This window comes from Chelonoidis abingdonii, chromosome 14 (genome assembly GCF_003597395.2).
Source record: "Chelonoidis abingdonii isolate Lonesome George chromosome 14, CheloAbing_2.0, whole genome shotgun sequence".
NCBI lineage: Eukaryota > Metazoa > Chordata > Testudines > Testudinidae > Chelonoidis > Chelonoidis abingdonii.
In genome coordinates this window covers 1,280,207-1,302,387 of record NC_133782.1, presented here as the reverse complement: position 1 = coordinate 1,302,387, position 22,181 = coordinate 1,280,207, and the positions used below count along the sequence as shown (strand labels likewise).

General features: G+C 57.3%; 2 protein-coding genes across 6 annotated transcripts in view; both read right to left on the bottom strand.

The window, feature by feature from the left end:
- Positions 1-2,045: 2,045 nt before the first annotated feature.
- Positions 2,046-12,566, bottom strand: LOC116814632 (uncharacterized). 3 transcript variants are annotated; one of them, XM_032762379.2, is made up of 6 exons: positions 12,387-12,561; positions 8,880-9,020; positions 7,114-7,254; positions 6,570-6,713; positions 6,256-6,444; positions 2,046-2,211 (listed from the first exon to the last, which is right to left on the bottom strand). In XM_032762379.2, exons 1-6 carry the CDS (start codon positions 12,463-12,465, stop codon positions 2,171-2,173), a joined length of 735 nt encoding a protein of 244 aa, XP_032618270.1. In that variant the 5' UTR covers positions 12,466-12,561; the 3' UTR covers positions 2,046-2,170. The 3 variants fall into 3 exon arrangements, with proteins under 3 accessions (XP_032618270.1, XP_032618271.1, XP_074928251.1); XM_032762380.2 differs by having other exon boundaries at positions 6,256-6,426; positions 12,387-12,558; XM_075072150.1 differs by lacking the exon at positions 7,114-7,254 and having other exon boundaries at positions 12,387-12,566.
- Positions 3,261-22,181, bottom strand: part of LOC116814663 (BPTI/Kunitz domain-containing protein-like) — a 34,957-nt gene continuing 16,036 nt past the window's right edge. For 2 of the 3 annotated variants that reach the window (XM_075072149.1, XM_075072146.1), the window contains one exon: positions 3,261-3,538. In XM_075072149.1, the coding sequence (XP_074928250.1) occupies positions 3,276-3,538 (263 nt within the window). In that variant the 3' untranslated portion in view covers positions 3,261-3,275. Of the gene's footprint in view, positions 3,539-20,728; positions 20,895-21,567; positions 21,700-22,181 lie in introns of those variants that run through there. The other variant, XM_075072148.1, reaches the window with a different exon arrangement.

The window sequence follows — 22,181 nt, the reverse complement described above, 5'->3', positions numbered from 1 at the left end:
CACTGAGACAGATACCGGTGATATCTACAAGAGAGAAAATGGACAGGAACCAGGAGGGGTGGGGTGTCTGCTTGTGACTGAGATCAAAGGCTTAGTCTGGGATGGAAAGAAACAAACAGGATCCTTCACCAAGGGGGCAAGCTGCCAGCGTGTTGTCTCATGAAAGAGGGGTCATATCAATGTATCTCAGTGCAGTGCCTGCAAAGGCCAGGGCTCCGGGGCGCATAGTCGGAGTTCCCTGGATCACGCCTCCAGCTGCTGCCCTGCACAGAACTCACAGCTCAGCCCTGCCACCGTGGTTCCCTAGCAAAGCGTGAGGCTGAGCACAGGGTCGAGGGGGCCAGATGGAGCTTCAGTAAACCCTGCACTATGCTCTGCTCACATGGGCGAGCCGCTTCCAGCCCAATTCCTCCATTCCCCTGGTGTCCTGCCATCACAGACCCTCTGGGGAACATGGGCCCTCTGACTCCAGTTCCACTCATCCTGCTACGCAGGGGGTTAGCAGGTGGGAAATACATATCGTTCCGCTCATCGGAGGATGTAACAATGATTAGCACCGGAGCCCTAAAGCACCTTCCATCCCAGCATACATCAGACACCCCTGTGCGGAGCATGCAGGCTGCACTTTAACCTTTCACTCAGGAGCGCAGAGCTAGCCCACCATCGTCAGCTTGCAGGCGTTAGCATGAGTCTGCTGCTGACTCGTGCTTCTCTTCACTCTCTATTTCATTAGAGCATCAGAGCAACCAGATTGGGTCAGACCAAAGGTCCATCTAGCCCAGCATCCTGCCTGCCAACCGTGGCCAATGCCAAGTGCCCCAGAAGGAATGAACAGAACCCCTGTCGCCCATTCCCAGCAGCCTAAGGCCACAGGAGAATCTCAGCTTCCATTTACAACAACCAGCTAGGTTCTAGCACCCATGGCTGCAGAGAAATGCTAGGAAACACAGTCCCAGAGCAGCCCGAAGGCTAAGAGGCCCAGCATCAAAGGAACAGAACCCATGCCATGTTTTTTTGTTTTTTTTTTTAAATCTCATGATTTTAAAGCCAATCTCGTGGTTTTGGGGGTCTCACTCCTGGCTTGTGAACGCTGGTGGTTAGCAATGCTGCTGAAGAGATGCCTCAGTCCATTGGGGTCCCTCCGTGCAGGGGGAATTTCACCCTGCGTAGGGGAACCTTCCATTCATCACATCTCAGCGGGATGCAGCGGTGCCCACAGGCTTGCACAGCCACCACCAGGACAGACGCGGCATCCCATTGGACTGCCTGAGGAATCAAGGCTGGTGACACTGCACTGCCTGCCAGGCCCCGAGGGGTAGGGCCCTGCCTCCTGAGGACACGCTTGGGGAGCCGGAATGAGGTCACTGGGTGGGGCTGGGCACAAGGCATTTAAATTCCTGCTGGGGCCTAAGGAGGAACTTCACAAACATCTGATTCTGAAATAGTTCTGCTCCCCAGCCCCCGTCCCCTCGCTCCCCTGACTGAGGCTGTTTCTGGGTCCAGCTAACAGCCCAGCTGCTGCTGAGACGGTGCAGATCAGGGCTGTGAAGTGACAAAGGCTGGGCAGCAGGATCAGATGAGCATGCCACAAAGAAAAAGCCTGTCTCCCTGCAGCTTCCCTGAGTCACAAAATACAGAAGGAAGGAAATAACCTAGGACCTGGGAGGCCACAGGGCCTCTCACCAGATTGTCTGTCCCGGGCTCCAGTCAGCGCTGCACACCACTGCAAAAGGGACGTGCACCTGAGATCAGAGGCAGTCCCATGACCCCGTTCGCTGCCTGGCCCTACAAACATGCAGCCCGTTCTCTAAGGCTATGCCCAGGCAATGGCCGCGCTGATGAGTCAGGCTACTTCACCATCGCCAGCAGCTCGAGTGCTGGGAGCATGGTCTGGGTCACTGGCTGAGAAACGGGAGTGAGGGTGAGCCAGGACCCTGCATGTCAGTGCCCAGAGCGATGGGAGAGATGGCAGTTGCAGGGGGGTTGTCCCGGGCAGACATGCAGGGACAGTGAGGCCCAAGCCAGGAAATCACAGGGAGGCCAGCTGAGCTGAGCTCTTTATTACACAAGCCATGTGCGGGGCGAGATCAGGCCCATGGGCAACTGGGGGTGGGTGTCAGGTGGGGACCGGATTGGAGGATCCTGTCCCATCCCCCCACAGGCCCTGCTGTCAGGCTCTCGGTTCTTCCCAGTCTCTCTCTCTGGTCGGCCCTGTGGAAGAAGGGGCAGTCGGTCAGGCCAGGGGCTGGTCCTGGGGCTAGGGAGGGAGGTGATAGGAGCAAGGACCTACAATCCTGGACTGCCTCATGCACAGGGCTGGGGACAGAGATCCTGGCACACAGGGGGCCCCCTCGGTGTCAGGAGCAGGCAGAGCGGTTCTACTGTGGGGAGGGGTCGGGGACACGGCTGATGTGGTGCACCTGGCCCTTCCCGGGCAGTCACCCTCCTTGCAGCAGGGCTGAGTGCACGGGGCTGGATGACCTTGGGAGCCACCACTGGGCAAACTCCATGGCACAGAGCAGCCCCCGGGAGGAGGCAGGAGACCCAGCCGGTCGACATCATCCCTGAGCAGTCCTCTCCCCATCTCCACACCAGCCTCCCACAGCCCTTCGCCTCATCTCCAGAGAGCTGGGACCACTGTGCAGGGAGAGGGTAATCTGCACTCCCAGCTTCCATGCAGACTCCAGGCCTGGGGGGAGCTGGGTCACTCGGAGCAGGTCTGTGACTACAGTGACCTTTTCAAAATGTAAAAAACGAGACACAGGCAGGAACCTCGGATCCTCTGTGACCACGTCCCCTGAACCGCCTCTTCTCCCAGGCCCTGCACTCTGGCCAGGTCAGAAGCCGGAGCCAAGCTGTGGTAAGGGGAGCCTGGGCTGCTGTGGGGAGACCCAGACCCTCCACCTGCCCTGGGAGGGGGCCGAGGTGCCTGACAGCAGCTCCCGGACGGTTTTCCTGCCCCCTGGGGTAGGGTGACCAGGGCAGCCGGAGAGCCTGGGACTCCCCCCAGCAGCCTGGGCTCCCCTTACTATGGCCTGGCTTCGGCTTTTGGCCTGGCCAGGGGGTGGGGTCTCATAGTGAAGGGAGGCTAAGGCCCACATCAGCTTCCCCAGCCAGGAAGAGGCTGGCACCACCCTGCGTGTCAGGCAGGCTATCCTGGAGCCATTCACCCAGCAACGAGACGTGAAATGTACATTTTGGGACATTTACACCCAAGTCAGGACAGGTGGTCACCCCTTCTGTGATGCTGTGGCCCTGGCCCTGTCTGTGTGACCTCAATTCCTCCCAGCGCTCAGAGATGGGAGCAGGGAGCCCTTGTGCCTGGTGATCAGAACGGCCCCGTGCAGCGGGAGGCAGGACTCGCTCTGCAGAGCCCCCGCACTATGCTGAACCTCACCTGCCGTGGGGGTTTGGCAAGTCAGGCCACACCCAACACTGCAGCACTTTTTTGCTCCAGGGCAGTCGGCATCGCTGAAGCAGAGCAGAGCACAGATCCCCATGGTGTCTGGGGGGAACACGCGGCAGAACCCGGGTTTCTCTGGAAGACAGAACGGTCCCACGGCAGTGAGACACCTGGCTGATAACAAAGCCCAACAGCTCCATGAGGGGCTGAGCGGGGTCCTCAGAGAAATGCACCAGCCCCGGAGACAGTAGTGAGAGATTAGATATCAGATGGAAAACTGCCCCCAGGCCTGCGCTCAGGGCACCCCTGGCTCCTGCCCTTGAGCCAGGGGTCCCCATCCAGTCCCCGTTTCACCGAGAGCTCAGCGCAGGGAGGGGCGGCCTTCCAGCAGAGAAACCTCCACTTCCAGCTTCAGCCACGCTCTCCAGGGCCGAGCCCTGCCCAGCTCTAGGGGTTAGGGGAGGAATTCTGTCCCAGGGGTTCCAGAGAGGGAGGTTGGATAAACACGGCACTACGGGATGCAAAGGGAGGGACTGAGGGGCAGGACCCCCCGCAGGAGCAAACATCTCTGTAGTTCTCTGTGAATCCTGCACAGAGCTCATGTCTCACAGGCTGGGCTGATGGGAGATCCTGTCTGTGCCGCGCCCAGCACCTTTGGGGGCCATAACAGTAACAGCATTTCCAATGTGTGCAGAGTGGCGAGCAGGAGGGCCAAGGGCTCGTCACAGCTACGCTCTCATCCCTGCAAAGAGGCACCTCCCTGGGTAGCCGTTTATTCCGTTTAACAACAGGAGAAGGGGAGCAGTTGCTTCAGCAGCTGAATGCCCAACGTCCTCAGGAAGGGGCCTGTCAGTTCCTGTTCCAAAGCAAAATGTAGCAACAGGATAGCAGCTGAGCAATGTGGCAACCACCTGCTCAGGTCAGAGCTTTATACCCCTCCTTCCCCCTGACCCTAACAAAGCCAGGGTGGGATGACACTGGCAATCCCGAGTCCCTGCGTCTCAGTGGAACAGTGACAGACACAGCGCTGGAATCAGTCTGGTTCACCTGTGCGTAGTAGTGTTAACATAGGGGGTGGGTGATAGGAATCTGTTTAGGGTTTATTGAAAGCTGGTGTGTTGCCACCTGCATTCATCTCGCTTACAGCATCTGTATCCCATAGTGTACGGTAATATTTGAGTAGTCATACGGTGAGTCTCTGTGACTGTGTAACTCGCCAGAGGGGAGAAAGCCATGAATTAGTGTGAATGGCTGATCTCCTGCAGAAGCTGTTACGTCCTGCCAATGGGAACAGACAATTGACACCAGACGGACTATTGTGGGGCATTAAAGAGGACAAATGATGTTTGTTGTTTTGCCTTCCCTGCCCCTGTAAGGATGAGTCATGCTAGTGGATTCCTCCCATCACTGAGTTTGCAGCTGAGATCACAAGGACAGATGGGGATAGAACCTCCAGACAGAAGGAACTGATGCTCACTAGGCTGCTTGGACTCTGGGGTGGGAAGGTTTCTAGACATAAGCAAAAGATTTAAAGCTGCTCAGCCAGGGTTAGTCCTGAAGGGCATATAGCGCTTGCTCATGATAGAAGCTTCTATTTCCTTGTGAAAGTTGAGATAGTGACTCATTTGTGTTTCTATGTTTATCTGCACTAACCTTGTAAATAACTCTCTGGTTTCCTTTTCCCAGTTAATATCTGGGATATTAAATATCTAAAGATAGTTATTATAGGATTGGCTAGAAGCCTTCTCTCTGGTGTGAGATCTGAGGTGCAATTGACCTAGATAAGTGACTGGCCCTTTGGGGCTGGGAGTCTGCTGAATATTGCTGTGATAAGGAACCAGGTATCACAAAGGTGCACTCACCTGGGAGCCGAGACAGACTGGTGTACCCAAGGGGCCTGTCTGGGATGCCCTGGTTAGGCTGTTATGGTGCCTGAGGAGTTCACACTTAATAACTGGTAGGTGACACCAAGAACTCACAGCCCGTTTCTGTCAGTGAAACTCATGTGGCTCAGGGGTGTGTTTCTTCACACTTCTGAATAACATACATTATACTGGCAAAAGTGGTAGTGTAGACACAGCCTCCCAGCTCCTCCACAGGTCCGGAGACATTCGGCTCCAGTGCTCAATTGTTCCCACTGCCCTGGCAGCTGCCATAAAGGAACTCGTCACACGTCTTGGTGACTGAGGCGTAGAAGTAGGTCTGACTGCAGGCTGAACGTGGGCCGGGCTGCACAAGGAGCTTGCAGGTCTCTTTAGCTACAAAGTTCGGAGAGACGGTTCGGAGAAAAGGGAGAACTCCCTGAAGGCTCTCAGCCTCCACGTTCAAATCTAACTGGGATCCAGTCTCCAGCTGGGGTGGGAGATGGGGCTAAAGGGGACCTGGTCATGAGGATGGGAGAGCCATGTGCGTATCCGAACCCCATGAAAACCCGTTTCTTAAGGTTAGGCAGACAAAACATATGTGCCACTGCAAACCCTGTTTGCTAACAGTTACGGACTGTGTATGCAAACGCTCAATCCACACGTGCATATGACTGCTCATGGCCATTTCATGCAGGACTCCTTCACGTACAGCCAGGGCTGTTTGTTTATGAATACTTATGGCACAGATTCACACGCTGAATATTTTTTTTAACTGATTTTCGTGATGGTCTCCCCTGCCCTGACCTCCCGAAGCAGCAGGACTAGAATCCAGCCCCCAGAACGAGCAAGCTATTTTTATTTAGTTCCATTTCCCACCCTGGACTCCTGGGGACCAGTCCCGCCGGCAGTTGTGTTAATTCTCAGGCTGTCCCAGCTCGCTGAGCTGCCCAGCCCAGGCGAGCGGGTTCACGCGCTTGGTCCCCTTACCGCGTTTCCAGCAGGCCCGCTGGCACTCCAGGAGGGTTCTAAAGTTGTTCCCGTTGCCCTGGCAGCCGCTGTAGATGAAGCTTTTGCACGTCCTGGAGGCCGGGTTGTAGAAGAAGCGAGGGATCAGTGCCTCACAAGGGCCCGTCTCTGGCGGGAGTCGGCAAATGTCACCTGGAAAGGGGCGAAGATCTGCAAGAGAGCTCAGGCTAGTGAGCCCAGACTGGAGGGGAAGTGGGGATGTCTCTGGCCCACAGGATGCCTGGCAAGTGCTGTGGGCCTGAGGGCTCCTATGCCCCTCTCTTTGCTGCTAGTACCTGTTACAGGGGCCAGACAGCCGAGGCCACAGCCAGTAAAGCAGCATTTCTTCCTGTTGGGACAGTCCCTGTCATCTGTGCACTTATTGTCACATGGAGCGAACGTCTGCAGCACTCTCCTCTTGGGGCAGGTGCCGGCTTTGGCTGGAAAAGGGAAACAAGAACAGCTCATGTCTCTGTGGGGAACAAACTCCAAACCCACAGGCCTGCACCATGGACCTGAGCCAGGCCCAAGATCTGATTTCTGGCCAAGGCTTTTCCTTGGAGTCCTGGTCTGCGCCTCTCCAGGACTGGTCTCTGCTGCTTCCACCCAGACCCTCCCACCCCATGCTCAGCCACAGGCCCATGGGCCCTACACCCTCTCCAGTCAGTCCCCTGCCTGTCCCAGCTCTGTCACTTAAGCCCCCTTCCTCCCTGGCCCATTCTCAGACCCAGCCCCAGATGTGTAGCAGTTCGAATTACACAGAATGTCCTGGGGGCTCATCTACTAGGCCGGACCAAGTACCCCTCCCTTTGACGTCCCCGCTCCCAGGTGCGGCGTTACCTGGCACTGCCCGCGCGCACTGCACATGGCATCCCAGGCTGCAGCACTTGCTGCCAGCTCCACATTCCCTGTCATTGTTGCATTCCACAAGGCAGATTGTCGCTATGTCGGGGTCGATCTTTGGGCAGTACCCTGGGTTTACTGGGGAACAGAACAGCGAGAGAGCAGGCTCAGCATTGTCTGGACTAGTGACAGTGGAAACCGCAGCCTGTGCTCCTGCATCCCTGAGCAGGCTGATCCCTCACCCACCCAGATCACTGGCTTTGCACACACGGCCCGGTTCAGTGCTAGCTAATGTCTCTGCCTGTAGGGTTCCAGGGAAGCCTGGAAATGCAGGACTGGGAGGGATCTGAGAGGTTCGGGTCAAACTCAGGGTGGAAATGGGCAGCTGCCTCTGGACTGGGCAGGAAGCAGCAGACATGGTCGATTTATCCCTGTAACACCTGAGCGCCATCGTTGTAATCAGGATACCCTGAGATTCCACCCCCGCTTCAGGAACCTCGTACTCCTGTCACTCCCGCACACAAGGGAGGCCCAGCTAGGCCTGAGTTCTGACCATCCCTCAGCTGGGTAGGGGCCAGGCCCATGAACGTTGGGGTGGGGTTGGGCCCTGGAAGCAGGATTCATGGGGATCGTGGTTGCAGGTGTCCAGACTTTCTCAGGGGGCTGTGGCCACCTTGTTACATTAAAATAAGGAGCCCAAAGGGGTGGGTGTGGCCACGGGGTCCCCAGCCCTTGGCTCTAGGCTCCCAGCAGGGATGCGGGGCTGGGGTGGAGACAGGGATAGATTAACGTTTTGTGGGCCCCAGGGAGCAATGAAACATGGCACCAGGAAGGGGCAGTGTCGGTCCCCAGAGCAAGGGCCCAGCAAGGGGCAATGGGGCACGGCGTGGCAGGGGCAGCCCCGCTCTGCCCAGCCCAGTGCAGGGCACTGTTTACAAACTGGCCAGATGCACAATGGCGCGCCTGGCCCTGTGCTGTGAGCGTGCCCCTTCCCCTCGGGAGCGGGCCTATGCCATGCCAAACATCCTCCCTCACCCAACACTCCCCCCCCCATTCCCTATGACCAGATGGCCCCCCCGGGATCCGCTATGCCCAGCACCTCCCCAGACCCTGCCATAAATGCACTGTGCCCTGCACACCACCACCTCTGCCCACAACCCCCCCACAACTGCCCAGCACCCCACATAGAACCCACACTAGTGCCCCAACACACACATCTCCCCCTCCTCAAGCCCAGTGCCCCCCCAGGTCTCCCCCATGCCCTGCCTCCTGGCTGCACTCACCAGCCCTGCTGGGAGGTGACTGTGTCTGCCGGGCTGAGCCGGCAGCACAGCCAAGGCTGGTCCCAGGGCGGGAAATTGCTCCAGCCCCTCGAAAGTGGCGCAATCAGCCAGGCTCCCTCAGGACCCACCTGCTTGGAGGGGCCCAGCCAAGCCCCCCACACTGTCTCCCCCATACCCACACTTGGCTGAGACTGGCCAGGCTTCTGCATCAGTCCTAGGCACTCAGCTCCAGGAAGCCCCACAGGTGGTGGGAAGCAGAGACGCCCAGAGCCAGAGATGCACTGGGGTCCGGCCAGGAGACAGAGGGAAACTGGCAGGTGGGGGCAGAGGGCTGAGAGGAGCCCTTGGCTGGTGGACAGGCCGAGAGAAGCAAGTGGCTGGTGGGATCTCAGGATACAGCGCAAGCAGAGCATGGGCCCGGCTCCATGGTGCCACCGGCCATTGTAAACCCAGCACTGGTGGAGAAGGAGAACCCCTCACCTCCTATGGGGAGTCTGCACTCCCTCCCACAGCTGTTACTGCAGCAGCGCTCGGATCCGGGGCAGTCAGCGTCCGTGGAGCAGAAGTTATTGCAGTTTGCAGCCCCCGCATTGATGGGAGCGGGGCACTTGCCTGTTTTCACTGGAAACAAATGGGAAGAGAACCAGAGTTACAGTGCATGGGGCAGACCAGGGCTGGCCCCAAGCAGCGAAAAGAAAAAAGCCACAATCGCGATTGGTGGCAGCTCCACTGCTCCGCTTTCTTCTTCGGCGGCAGGTCCTTCCCTCCAAACTGCCGCTGAAGTGCCATCCCTTCCCCTTGGCTGCCCCAAGCACCTGCTTGCTGAGCTGGTGCCTGGAGCTGGCCCTGGGGCAGACACACTGGCCAGGACAGGGAAAGTGAAGCAGCCTGAGGCAAGGGGGTCACGTCTAGACAACGGACTCTCCTTCCCTGTACTCCCTCCCCCAGGGATGAAGGAATTGAACTGCTCAGACCCCAGGGGTGACCTCCTCCACTCCCCAAAGAGCCCTGCAAAACTTCCAGTTTCAGGGCCTGTTTTCAGCTGTGTGTCACTGGAGACACAGGCCTCAGGGAGGGGGCTGGCGGGAGGATCCAATGGGCATGCTTTGAGATGGGCCCAGGAATTAACGATGAACCCCAGCCTGTGCCAGTCCCACCTGGGGGGGCACACGGCAAGCCCCCACCACAGCAGGGCCCTTACATGACAGAAACGAGTGTAAAGTCAGAGCAAACAAGACAAAGGAACCTAAACAGAGAGAAGGCCCCTCTCCTGGGTGAATCCTCTTTGCTGTGCTCTCTACCCTGCTCGCCAGCAGGGTCTGTTGTAATTCCACAGATGGGCTGGGGCAATTCCCACTGGAATCACCACTGGGCAGCAGTTTCTATTCGGCATATGATCTCGTGTGTGTGCAAAGACCCTGACTTATGACACAGCATCGTATAACACAGGTCAAGCCCCACATCTAGCCCAACAGCTCAGTGATGGGGGGTTGGCACCAAGGGCACCCAGAGGCGCCATCCCCTCCTTCTGCCTTTGTTCTGCAAAGGCAGAACCAGCCCAGAGGTCTGGCTCTCGGGCTTTGACGTGTCACAGGTATGGAGAGAGCTGGGAGAGCTTCCCACCAGCAGCAGGGCGGGGAGGCAGCTCCGGGACTTAGGCTCTGGCTACACGAGAGAGCTCACAGCTGTTGCAATGGAGCTGCACCACTGTAGATTCTCTAGTGAAGCCCTTCTAGGCCAACGGGAGTTGCACTCCCACCCTAATGAGCGGCGGTAGCTATGTCAGTGGGAGAAGCTCTCCATCGGCTGTCCACACCATTGCTTAAGTCAGTGTAACTTATCTCGCTCGGGGGTGGCTTAGTCACACCCCTGAACGATGTAAGCTCTACTGGATAAGTGGTGGTGTAGACTAGTGGGTCTCAACCAGGAGTATCTGAACCCCTGGGGTACTCAGAGCTCTTCCAGGGGTACATCACCTCAGCGAGAGATTTGCCTAGGTTTACAACAGGCTCCATACACAGCACTAGCGAAGTCAGAACAAACTAAAATTTTATAGCGACAATGACCTGTTTATGCAGCTCTATCTCCATACACTGAAATGTAAGCATAAGATTTACATTCCAGTTGACTTACTTTGTAACTGTTTGGTCCCAGTGAGAAACTCCGCCATTGTTCAGTGCCAGTGGCTGTGACCCATTTGTATTTCTATGTCTGGTTTTGCAAGCGAGGCGTTTTTAAGTGAGGGGAAACTTGGGGAATGTAAGAGAGAGCAGCCCCCTGAAAGGGCTACAGGCTCCCAAAAGGGCGGAGAGGCCATGGTGTAGACATAGGCTTAGTATCAATCTGTGTTACTCACACCCTGCCACGGGCATCGGCAGCTCCGGGCAATGACTGAGCTGCACCAAACAATGGCTGGCTCCTGCCCTGACCCATTTCCGCACACCCAGGTACACGTGTAGACAGCAGAGCGCTGGAGCCGAGCAAAGAGTGAAAAGTGGCTTCACCAGCTGGCAACAAACAAGACAAGCGTCAGACAGCCTGGGGGCTCCAGGGCAAAGAGGCCCCAGGGAAGCTGCGTGCAGGGAGGGAGTGTTCATGGAGTTTTGGCAGTGGGGAGGGAAGGTGCTGGGTGCATGGGGCCAAGAGGCTGCTTGGGGCATAGGAGACAGCAAAGGAGTCCAGGGAGGTTTCAGGGAGAGGCGTGGGCAGAGGAGGGGAGGGGAGGAGGGAAAGGCTGGATTAAAACTGAGCGAGGAGCCAGAGCAGAGCTGTCCAAATGGCATGGGGGCAGGGGCTGAGCAGCAGAGAAGGAAGATCCTGGGGGGATCGTTTGGGGGGGGGCAGGGAGGGGAGGCCGTGGTAGCACGGGGGGGGGGCCGACAGAACAGCCCATGCAGTCCAGGATGGTCCCTGCAGCACAGGGGGCAGGACAGCAATTGCCAGGGCCCGGGCTGCTGTCCGAGCAGCCGGGAGAGGTGAGCAGTTGACCGAGTGTCTTGCCCTTCGCTCCCCTGTGGGAGCCCCTGCTCCTGGGCGATCTCACTGGTCCTGGCAGGAGTTCAGCTCACCCCCTGTGGGGTCTGTCCAGACTCCAGCTACAGTTCACTGGTCTGCAGCCCCTGGAGCCGCTCCCCAGGTCCTGCCACAGGTCACTGGCGAGAAGCAGCCCTCCAGGGCCCCTTGGTATCAACCTGGCAGTGCCAGTCGGTGCCAACCAGTATGTGTGCAGGGAGAGGGGGCCTGGCCACTGCCTCAGGCTTGGCTCCCCTGCTGCCCGAGCTCACTCGCAGCCCCCAGCAGCCTCCCTGCTCCCAAGGAAATGTCTCCCCCTTTCCTGTGACCACTGGCACCATTTGAAGCTCCCCGCTGCAGGGGCAGCATGTTCTGCAGGTGGCCGAACTAGGGCTGCCTGAGTGCAGGAAAGCGCCTGCCTTTGGACCTGGCGGGGGTGGGGGTCCCATCGCCTGGGAGCCAGCCTAGAGGTGTATTAGAGAAAGACCCGGTAGGATGGGGTGAGGGTCTGGATAGGGGATGGGAGGGAAGAGAGCTCACATCCCAGAGCCAGGCTGCGACCCAGCCCAGAGGGAGATGGGTCCAAGGGGGGTGTCACAGCCATGGGCATGGGGGGCTCACCAGGAAGAGCCTAGAGTGTAGAACGGCTCCAGGAGCAGCCAGAGGGCTGGGGAGAGCCAGGGGGGCTCAGTGTCCCGGAGTAGGAGGGGAAGAGCGAAAGGCCGGGGACAGAGGAAAGAGGCCTCACTGGGGTGAAATGGGGGACGCCTGGGGACAGCCCCATGCCCAGGGGGCGAGAGACAATGGGGCTGGCGGCAGGGCCAGGGACGCTGCAAGGGGCTGTGTTACGTGGGGGATACATGGCAGGAGCCGCTGAGAGCGAACAGGGCTGGGGGCAGGCTCAGGGCAGGGGCAGGCAGGAGGGAAGCGCTGGCTGCCGGGCTGGGTTGGGAGCCAGGGGCAGGGAGCCCTCACCTTGACGGAGCTGCCCAGTGGCAGGCGGAAGGTCAGCCCAGAGGGTGAGGAGCCCGAGGAGGAGGAGGCCCGATTTCATGGTGCTGATGGGCCAGGATGTCCAGCGCCGAGCTGCACCAGCTTATATACCATTATACCAGCCCGGCACTGCCGTCACAGGAGGGGACATTGCACAAGAGAGCAGCCCCCAGTGTCTGCCCCTCCCAAAGGGAACAGGGAAGCAGCAGGGCCCTGCAAGAGTTGGGAAACGTCCCTGGGTGAGGAAGGTGGAAATGTAACAACAGGCTGCAGAGGTGACTTCATGTTTCCAGGCGACTCCAGGCCCTGACTGGGGCATCGAGACAAACAGCTGAGCCCAGAGGCCACTGATCACTGGGCTTCCCTGGAGGGAACCTCTCGTGAAGCCCACCCAGCGCCAGCCCCAGGAGCTGTGCGGGACAGGACGCTCTCAGCTCATGGCAAAGAGCTAGTTTCCCCAGAGCCAGATCTGTCATTCTCCAAACACAAACGCGTCTTCATTCGCCTCCAGCCCTCCCTCTTCTGCTTCCCGGGAGGAGCTACTGGGCCCAGGCCTGCCACGCTGTAATTCCTAACGCTGAGCACATCGGCCTGGCAGCTCCCCATGGCCCAGAAAGCAGGACTCATGCGCCCTCCCCTCCCCAGAGCTGGCCACAGGGACAGCTCCAGACAGGGCTACCCAGAGGATTCAGGGGGCCTGGGGCAAAGCAATTTCAGGGGCCCCTTCCATAAAAAAGTTGCAATACTATAAAATACTATATTCTCGTGGGGGCCCCTCCAGGGCCCAGCGCAAATTGCCCCACTTGTCCTCCCCTAGGTGGCCCTGGGAAAAATAAACCTTCTGCATCGCGGCACAAACCCAGTTTTGAGAAAACTTCCTTACAAGGTATCACCGGTTCTCAGCATCAGCTAGTGCTAAAAGGCACTAAAGCTCATTAAAAGGACAAATATTTTCTGTCAAAACTTCTTCTGGATTGAAAACTAGGGGTTTTTAAAAAGCAGAAAAAAATCATGGACAATGTCTGCTTTCCTTCAAAATTTGTTGTGGTTTTTTTAATTGAAAAGCTGAAATTAGTCTGTCACAACCTGAATATGGTTTGGGGTTTCAGAAGTGTGTGGCCAAATATTTGCTGCTTGCTGTGTTCGATTGTTTAAAACAAACAATAAAAAAAATTCTGCTTAAAAAGATCCAAAAACTTTTGAACTACCTCAGCTTGTGACCAAATGCCCATTCAGTCAGAGATTTTTCCAGGTTTCTGATACTCTGCTGGCTTCCTTGACTCATATCTTGTAGAACTGATAAATGAAATTGTTTTTAATTGTTCACTTTATTAATGTAAGTTCTGTTCACCATTCACTACACTTGCCTGCATTGTAACTTCTGTTCAGTTTGATTTGTATTTCTATATGACTTGGCATTGTGCCTCTCTTCATACAACTTTTGTATTAGAAAAATGTGAAAAACTTTGTATCAATGTTATAGCCCCTAAGATAGTATAGTTAAAGTGAAAGAAACGTGCCTTTTGCTAGAACTAGAATAAGATATTCCCCCCGCCCCCACTCTGTAATCAATTGCCCCATTGACTGAATGTGTGAATGAGTGGCTTGGAAGACACCCCCACACTCCAGACAGCTACACAGTTAAAGAGGCAATGGGAGCCAGAGCAAAAGACAATACAACTTGTCAAGTGGGCCAATAAAGAGAGCAGACATATTGACGACCTCAGGGATTAGAAGCAAGCACCTTTCTTTAGAAACACCCTCTTTGAGCAGCATTGGGACAACACCCAGAAAACAAAGCAGCACAAAGACCAATGGACACAGACCAACGGACACAGACCCAGATTTTGAATCTGGTCTGGATTTGCATAAGAGGGAAGCTGCTATAAACAAGGTGTCTTTGCAGAGGACCCGGGTCTCACCATCGCGGGCATCGATCCGGATCTGCAGAAGCCAGCTCCACCCCCCCCCATCTAACTCACCTGGTCAGTGCAGTTAAGGGGAGCAACTAGTTGGTAACAACAGCAAGACGGTTGTGTTTGTGTGTGTGTGTGTGTGTGTGTGTGAATGCATGACTGTGATAGATCATAGGCATATGACAAGATGTTAATTAATACCTGTATTACTAATCAATGTGCCTTTAATCCCCTGAAAAGATCCCCGTACAGCACTGTGAGTAAACACAATCTGTCACCATAAACTTTGGGTTCATTTAGCTTAGAACATGAGAACAGCCATACCGAGTCAAACCAAAGGTCCATCTAGCCAGTATCTGTCTACCGACAAGGCCAACCCAAGTGCCCCAGGGAGTGAACCTAACAGGCAATGATCAAGTGATCTCTCTCCTGCCATCATCTCCACCCTCCTACAACAGAGGCCAGGGACACCATTCCTTACCCAGCCTGGCTAATAGCATTAATGGACTTAAACCACCATGCATTTATTGTTTCTAGAGACTGGCTCCATGGGGTCCCTCACAAACTGGAGACGGTTACTGTGGGTTTCTCTTTAGTATAGACTATGTACTGTGACAAAGTTCCTCCTCTTACCTTGGTGGGTCCTGCACTTATTGGCAGATTTGCTCACCTCAGTGATCTTCCCCACAGTTTGGGTCAGCTCCTCCTGATGTCTGATCAGGATTTGGGAGGTTTGGGGGGACCCGGGCCTGCCTCTACTCCGGTTCCAGCCCAGGGCCCTATGGATTGCAGCTGTCTATAGTGCCTCTTTGTAACAGCTTGCATGACAGCTACAACTCCCTGGGCTACTTCCCATGCCTCCTCCAAACACCTTCTTTATCCTCGCCACAGGACTTCCTCCTGGTTTGTCTGATATACGCTGTCCTCCTCAATCCTCCAGCAGCACAGCCTTTCATTCTCAGCTTCTTGTGCCTCTTGCTCCCAGCTCCCCACACAACTTACTCTCCCTGGTCTCCTCCATCTGACTGGAGAGAGCTCCTTTTAAAAACCCACGGTGCCCTGATAGCCTGCCCTGATTGGCTGCAGGTGTTCTAATTCAGCCTGTCTGCCTTAATTGGTTTCTAGCAAGTTCCTGATTAACTCTAATGCAGACTTGCTCTGGTCACTCAGGGAACAGAAACTACTCACCCAGTGACCAGTATAGTTTGCCCTCTACCAGACTCCTGCACCACCTCTCGAGGTGAGAAGCCCGGTGGGCCAGCTTTGACTCTGCCCTGGTCCCGCGGCCCGCGGGAGATGTCAGTGGCGGCTCCTTCATGGGGCCATGGCATGGGCGTTTACTTGGCGCTGTTCACCCTGTCCCCAACACCTGCCCTTCTGTGGCGAGAAGGAGACCTTGGTGCACGTTACTTGGAGTGCGCCAGGTTTACAGCCCCTGTTCCGGCTTCTCCTGAATATCTTCTGCGTTTCTGGTTGCACTTCCCTCACCTTTTTGTTATGCACTCCCCATCCGTGGCCCCACAAAGATCGCGGGATCTCCTTCTCAAAACCTCCTCTGGCGCCTGGCCAAACGTAGCCATGGTATTAGCACCAGAGGGAGGAGGTTGGCTGATGATTTCTTGCGACTGTGGGCCTATTCCGGCTGCCTTCTGCCATTCACCTGCATCTGAGCGGAGTTCCTCTGGGCGGTGTCCACTGGCTTCCTTGACGCTTCGAGGAGCAGTGGGCGTTGTCTGGGGTTCTCTGCTCGGTGTCCCCATCCGGTTCCCTTCGTTTAGCCCTGTGACCTCACTCCCGCTCCTGCTTTTTTTCATTAGTTGTCCCCCGGAATTACTTGGTGTTCTAGACCTGTGGATCCTCCCCTAGGCTGGGGGGAGGATGCCAATAGGACCAGACTCCTGCACCCCACTGGCCTGGGTCTGTCACAATACATACTCTACGAACTGAGCATTTGAGCTTGTTCCAGAATCTGGGATGAGCCTATGTTGTGAAAACCAAAATGCTCAAAATAGCACATGCATGTGAATGGACACAGGGTGCTAAAATTAAATTAACCCAGGAGTTCTCAAACGGGGGGTCAGGAGCCCTCAGGGGGTCATGAGGTTATTACTGGGGGTCGTGAGCTGTCAGCCTCCACCTCAAACCCCGTTTTGCCTTCAGCATTTATAATAGTGTTAACTATATAAAAAAAGTGTTTTTAACTTATAAGGGGGGGGTTGCACTCAGAGGTTTCCTATGTGAAAGGGGTCACCAGTATAAAAGTTTGAGAACCACTTAATTAACCCCTCTGGAGCCTCAGGAAATGCAGGGGAGGGGAGTGTCCCATGATAGGGTTGGGAAGGATATTGCTCTTCTCATGTGATCCCTTCCCCAGTGGCTAATTTTAAATGAAGCTACCCTCCCCTGACATGACTCTCCCTATGGCACTGAAATGAAATATAGACTATAATTTGGCATTTGAGAAGTGAAAGGGATGGTAGCCCTAATGGAAAAGCTAACAGCTTGGCTCTTCTGCAAGCCTCAAACTGCTGAATGAACTTTAGGGTAGGGAAGGCTGTGCCTCCCAAACAGCCTGCCCCTGCCCCCTATCTGACCCCCACCCACTTCCTGCCCCCTGACTGCCTGCTTCCCTCAGAATCCCAGACCCATCCTGCTCCTTATCTCCTCATCGTCCCCCAGAGACCCTCCATCACCACTCCAGAACCCCACCCCTTCTCCCTGTGCCCTGACTCCCCTGATCCCTATCCAGATCCGCGGAACGCCCACGATCCAATCCCCCCATTCCCTGCCCCCGACTGCCTGCCCCCCCCCCAGAATCCCTGACCCATCCTGCTTCTTGTCCCCTCATCGTCCCTAAGAGACTCCCCCAACCACCATCCTGGGACCCCACCCCTGGTCCCTGTCCCCTGACTGCCTCAACCCTTATCCAGCCCCCCACTGAGTCCTGACAGAGCCCCGAAATGATGCAGCTTGGGGTGTCCCCCATCCCCTGACCGGCCCCACAACCTCTCCCCCTTCCCTGTGCCCTGACTGTCCCCAGGATTCCCTGTCCCCTAGCCAATCCCTGCCCCGGAGCCCTTACCCCCGGCTCCGGCTCCCCCCTCACCCGGAGCCTCAGCCCCTCCAGGAGCGTCCCTCGACAGCTGCAGCGTGGCTCCGGCGGGGCCCCTGAGCCCCTCCCCGCTCACAGCCACGTGGTCAGGGGATGGGGCTGGGAGCTCCAGGCTGAGCTGAGCTCAGCTCCCTCCGCTCGGCATGGAGCTCACAGTCCTGCCCCCTGACACGCGGCTCTGAGTGGGGTGGGCTCAGGGGCCACGTGGGAGCCACGCTGCAGGTGTCGAGGGACGCTCCTGGATGGGCTGAGGGAGAGGGGCGGAGATGGGACCGGGTGGGGCAGGGGAGGGAGCTGAGGCCATTCTCCTGGGGGCCCCTGTGGAGTCAAGGGCAAATTGCCCAACTTGCCCCCTCTGGGCAACGCTGGCTCCAGAACCTAACCCTGCCCCTCGCACTCCACCCCTGTGGGCCGGGGGCTAAGGGAGGGGTCACTACACCCTTCTCACTCTCCCACCGGGTCTCTGACACTCCTTCGGGGGCAGGGATAAGCCCCCCCCAAAGGCCTGGGCTATCCATGTGTGCGTGCCGTGCTCTGGATCCTGCCCGTCCATCTCTGTTCCCCCCCAGCCCTGCCCCACCCCGCGGGTATCCTCAGCTGGTGTCTAACGCCGAGAGTTGCACGTCTCTGTGCTGCTGAGCCGTCTCTGGGATGTGACTGGAGGAGGGGCATGGGGAAGTCTTGGGGCTCCCACCCTGTGCCTGGGGCCCCTGGACTCCCGAACCGCTCATGCACCCAGCCCCGGCCCCAGCCTCACTCACATCCTGCCTCCAGACCAGCCGGGCTCCTGCTCTCCCCTTAGCTCTGCCCCTCTGGCCCAGCAGCTCCACCTTACATGGGACCCCACGCTCCTCACTCCCTCATTGGCCTGGCTGCCCTGTCAATCAGCCAGACTTGGAGCGTTGGTCTCTCCCCATTGGCCCTGGGGACTGTCAGCCTCAGAGTCCTGATTTCCCATTGGCCCTCCCCCTTTTGGTACTGGGAGAGGGAAACCAAACCCCCCACCCCGAGTTTCAGTGGGGGGCCAGCAGCCCCCTGACACCAAGATGCTGCATGCGGGTGTTTGACTTACTGGTTGCAGCATTTCCCCAAATTACCACTGGGTTTTCTCCTTTTTATAAAAGCTTCTTTTGTGAGACAGGGCAATGGAGCAGGGCTGCCTCCTGCAAGCCCCCGCCCGCGGGGTGATTTATCACTGCCCGGAGAGGCGACTCCATCGGAGCCAGTGCACCCCCCAGCTCTCCTTTAACATGCTGGGGCAGTTTGAACACAAGCCTGCCAGGAGCCCCTGCAGCCTATGTGTGCATGTCCTCCTCTGCCTCTCTACAGTGGGGGCACCCTGGCTCCCCCAGGCACATTGCCACTGTGGGCAGGCGCCCCACTGTTGAAATACAAGGGACATGCCTTGATTCAAGGGTTGGGGCATTTCTGAAACCCTCAGGTCCTAAACCAGGGAACGGCCTGGAGGCTGGAGCAGGAATTTGCCTGAGGATGCACTGCAGGACCTTGTCCGTAGTATTGACAATCCCATCGCCTTTCACTGCTGATCAGATGGACACGGAGTGACACCAGCTCAGTAACTCTCAGGAGAGTCCCTGGCTGGGTGGCTGCTGGGCGACTGGGGAACCCTGAATGTATCTCAGTGACATCATCACGCACCCCAAGCTGCATCATGCTAAAGAGCGTCTGCACACCCAGCTCGTAATAAATAACGCCAGAAGGTGGCTGCTGCTTTGGCTTTCTGGACACCAGGATCCCTGAGCCAAAGGCAACCTGGGCTCATGGGCTCTCTCCCGGGGCTAGAAAGGAAATGCCCAGCACCCATGGCAGCTGTCTGAGCCATCTCTCCTGTGTCCTGCCCCTTGACTCCCGCCCCAGCTGCGCCCCAGACGAACATGACCCCTCTGAGCCCTGGCAGGAGGGCCATGGTCCTGGGTGCCAGCCTATGGATGGTAATGTCATTAACTCCCAGCCATCAGCTTCCGCTGCGGAGAGGCCCTGGGCAGAGGGCAGCCCACGCCGCTCTCTGCCTGGCCCTACAAACACCGAGGCTGTTCTCTAGGGCTATTCCCAGTCAATGGCCGCGCTGGTGAGTCAGGCTACGTTACCATCACCACTCGTTCCACTCCCACCGGCCGCCTGTTTGCTGCTTCTGCAGGCTGACTGTTCACCGTTCCCGCCAGCTGACTGTCAATTATTTACTGTGGCCACCTTTCTGCTGCGACCTCTGCAGGTCAGTCTCAGTGATTTTCAGCTTTTAGTGGGCTGGGCAGAAACACTGTCCCACCACCAGTGATTTCAGCTCTCATTTAAACACTTACAATAACAAAGGCTCCTAATGGAGCCTATTTAGCTCTGTCTTTGAACAGGAGAAGAAACCAGGTTAAACCAGATGGGGGACCCTTGGGGAGAGTCTACACCGCCTGGCTGGAACAACATCCCCACCCCTTACTCTCACAGGGCTCTGGCATTCAAGGCCCTGGCTTAACAAGGTCCTTTCAGTTGAGGTGACCCCCTCGTTTGGGACAGGTTAAGCACAGTCCTGGTCGCCTTTATTCATGCAATAAAGACAACAACACTGAAAATATTTCACTACCTACCCCTGCATTCAGTACTAAAGTGATTTGTAACCCAGCACCAGTCAGAGTTGATCACTTTGAGCAACAGGGCTCTACCTGCTGTCGGGTGTGGCTAGGGTTCGGAGCAAGAACCCCAGAGAAAGTCTTTCCCCCAGGGATTTAGAGACGGGTCCCACTGGCCCGGGTATGGTCGCTCCAATGGGGATGGGAAAGCAAGCCAGAGTGTGGGAAGGGAGCAGGGTCAATCAGCTCACACCCCCAGCCTCCAGCAGCAGGCCCCTCTCCTGCCCAAAGGGACAGTCCTATGGCCTCAGTTTCTGCGGGAAGTCTCAGGGTGGCAGAGCCAGGTTGTCACTGCAGGGCAAGCCGTGTTTATCCAGCCTCAGGGCACCGTCTGCAGCTCCCTGCACTGGGGAGATGCTACGAGAGGTGGGGTTAAAGAGGGAACACGATCCTCTTGTAGCGAAGGTCCTGTGGGGTGGGGGACTGCGATCCTCGGGATCTGGTGTCTCCAGCACACCAACAGCTGCTCTCTGGAGCCAGGGACTATGGGGCAGCTCACGCTCTAGTGACACTGTCTAGTGCCTGCCACCCCCCCAGGAGACCCGTTTCACCAGAGACATTAGCCTGGGGCACAGGCTCCAAGTGCAGGGGGTTGTCCCGGGCAGACATGCAGGGACAATGAGGCCCAAGCCAGGAAATCACAGGGAGGCCAGCTGAGCTGAGCTCTTTATTACACAAGCCATGTGCGGGGCAAGATCGGGCCCATGGGCGACTGGGGATGGGTGTCAGGTGGGGACTGGATTGGAGGATCCTGTCCCATCCCCCCACAGGCCCTGCTGTCAGGCTCTCGGTTCTTCCCAGTCTCTCTCTCTGGTCGGCCCTGTGGAAGAAGGGGCAGTCGGTCAGGCCAGGGGCTGGTCCTGGGGCTGGGGGCAGGGAGGGAGGTGGTAGGAGCAAGGACCTGCAATCCTGGACTGCCTCATGCACAGGGCTGGGCACAGAGATCCTGGCACGCAGGGGGCCCCCTCGGTGTCAGGAGCAGGCAGAGCGGTTCTGCCATGGGGAGGGGTCGGGGACACGGCTGATGTGGCTGCACCCGGCCCTTCCCGGGCTGTCGCCCTCCTTGCAGCAGAGCTGAGTGCACGGGGCTGGATGACCTTGGGAGCCATCACTGGGCAAACTCCACGGCACAGAGAAGCCCCAGGGAGGAGTCAGGAGACCCAGCCGGTCGATATCATCCCTGAGCAGTCCTCTCCCCATCTCCACGCCAGCCTCCCACAGCCCTTTGCCTCGTCTCCAGAGAGCTGGGACCACTGTCGGGGGAGAGGGCAATCTGCACTCCCAGCTTCCACGCAGACTCCAGGCCTGGGGGGAGCTGGGTCACTCGGAGCAGGTCTGTGATGCTGGGGCGCTGGCCCTGTCTGCGTGACCCTGATTCCTCCCAACTCTCAGAGATCAGGGCAGGGAGCCCTTGTGCCTGGTGATCAGAACAGCCCAGTGCAGCAGGAGGCAGAACGCGCTCTGCAGAGCCGCCACACTACACTGAACCTCACCTGCTGTGGGGATTTGGCAAGTCCGGCCACACCCATTACTGCAGCACTTTTCTGCTCCAACACAGTCGTCATCATCATTGCATCCCAGAATACAGAGCCCTCCAGTTGTCTTGGGGCAGAAGCCAGGTTTCTCTGGAAGACAGAACGGTCCCACGGCAGTGAGACACCTGGCTGATAACAAAGCCCAACAGCTCCATGAGGGGCTGAGCAGGGTCCTCAGAGAAATGCATCAGCCCCGGAGACAGTAGTGAGAGATTAGATATCAGATGGAAAACTGCCCCCAGGCCTGCGCTCAGGGCACCCCTGGCTCCTGCCCTTGAGCCAGGGGTCCCCATCCAGTCCCCGTTTCACCGAGAGCTCAGCGCAGGGAGGGGCGGCCTTCCAGCAGAGAAACCTCCACTTCCAGCTTCAGCCACGCTCTCCAGGGCCGAGCCCTGCCCAGCTCTAGGGGTTAGGGGAGGAATTCTGTCCCAGGGGTTCCAGAGAGGGAGGTTGGATAAACACGGCACTAAGGGAGGCAAAGGGAGGGACTGAGGGGCAGGACCCCCCGCAGGAGCAAACATCTCTGTAGTTCTCTGTGAATCCTGCACAGAGCTCGTGTCTCACAGGCTGGG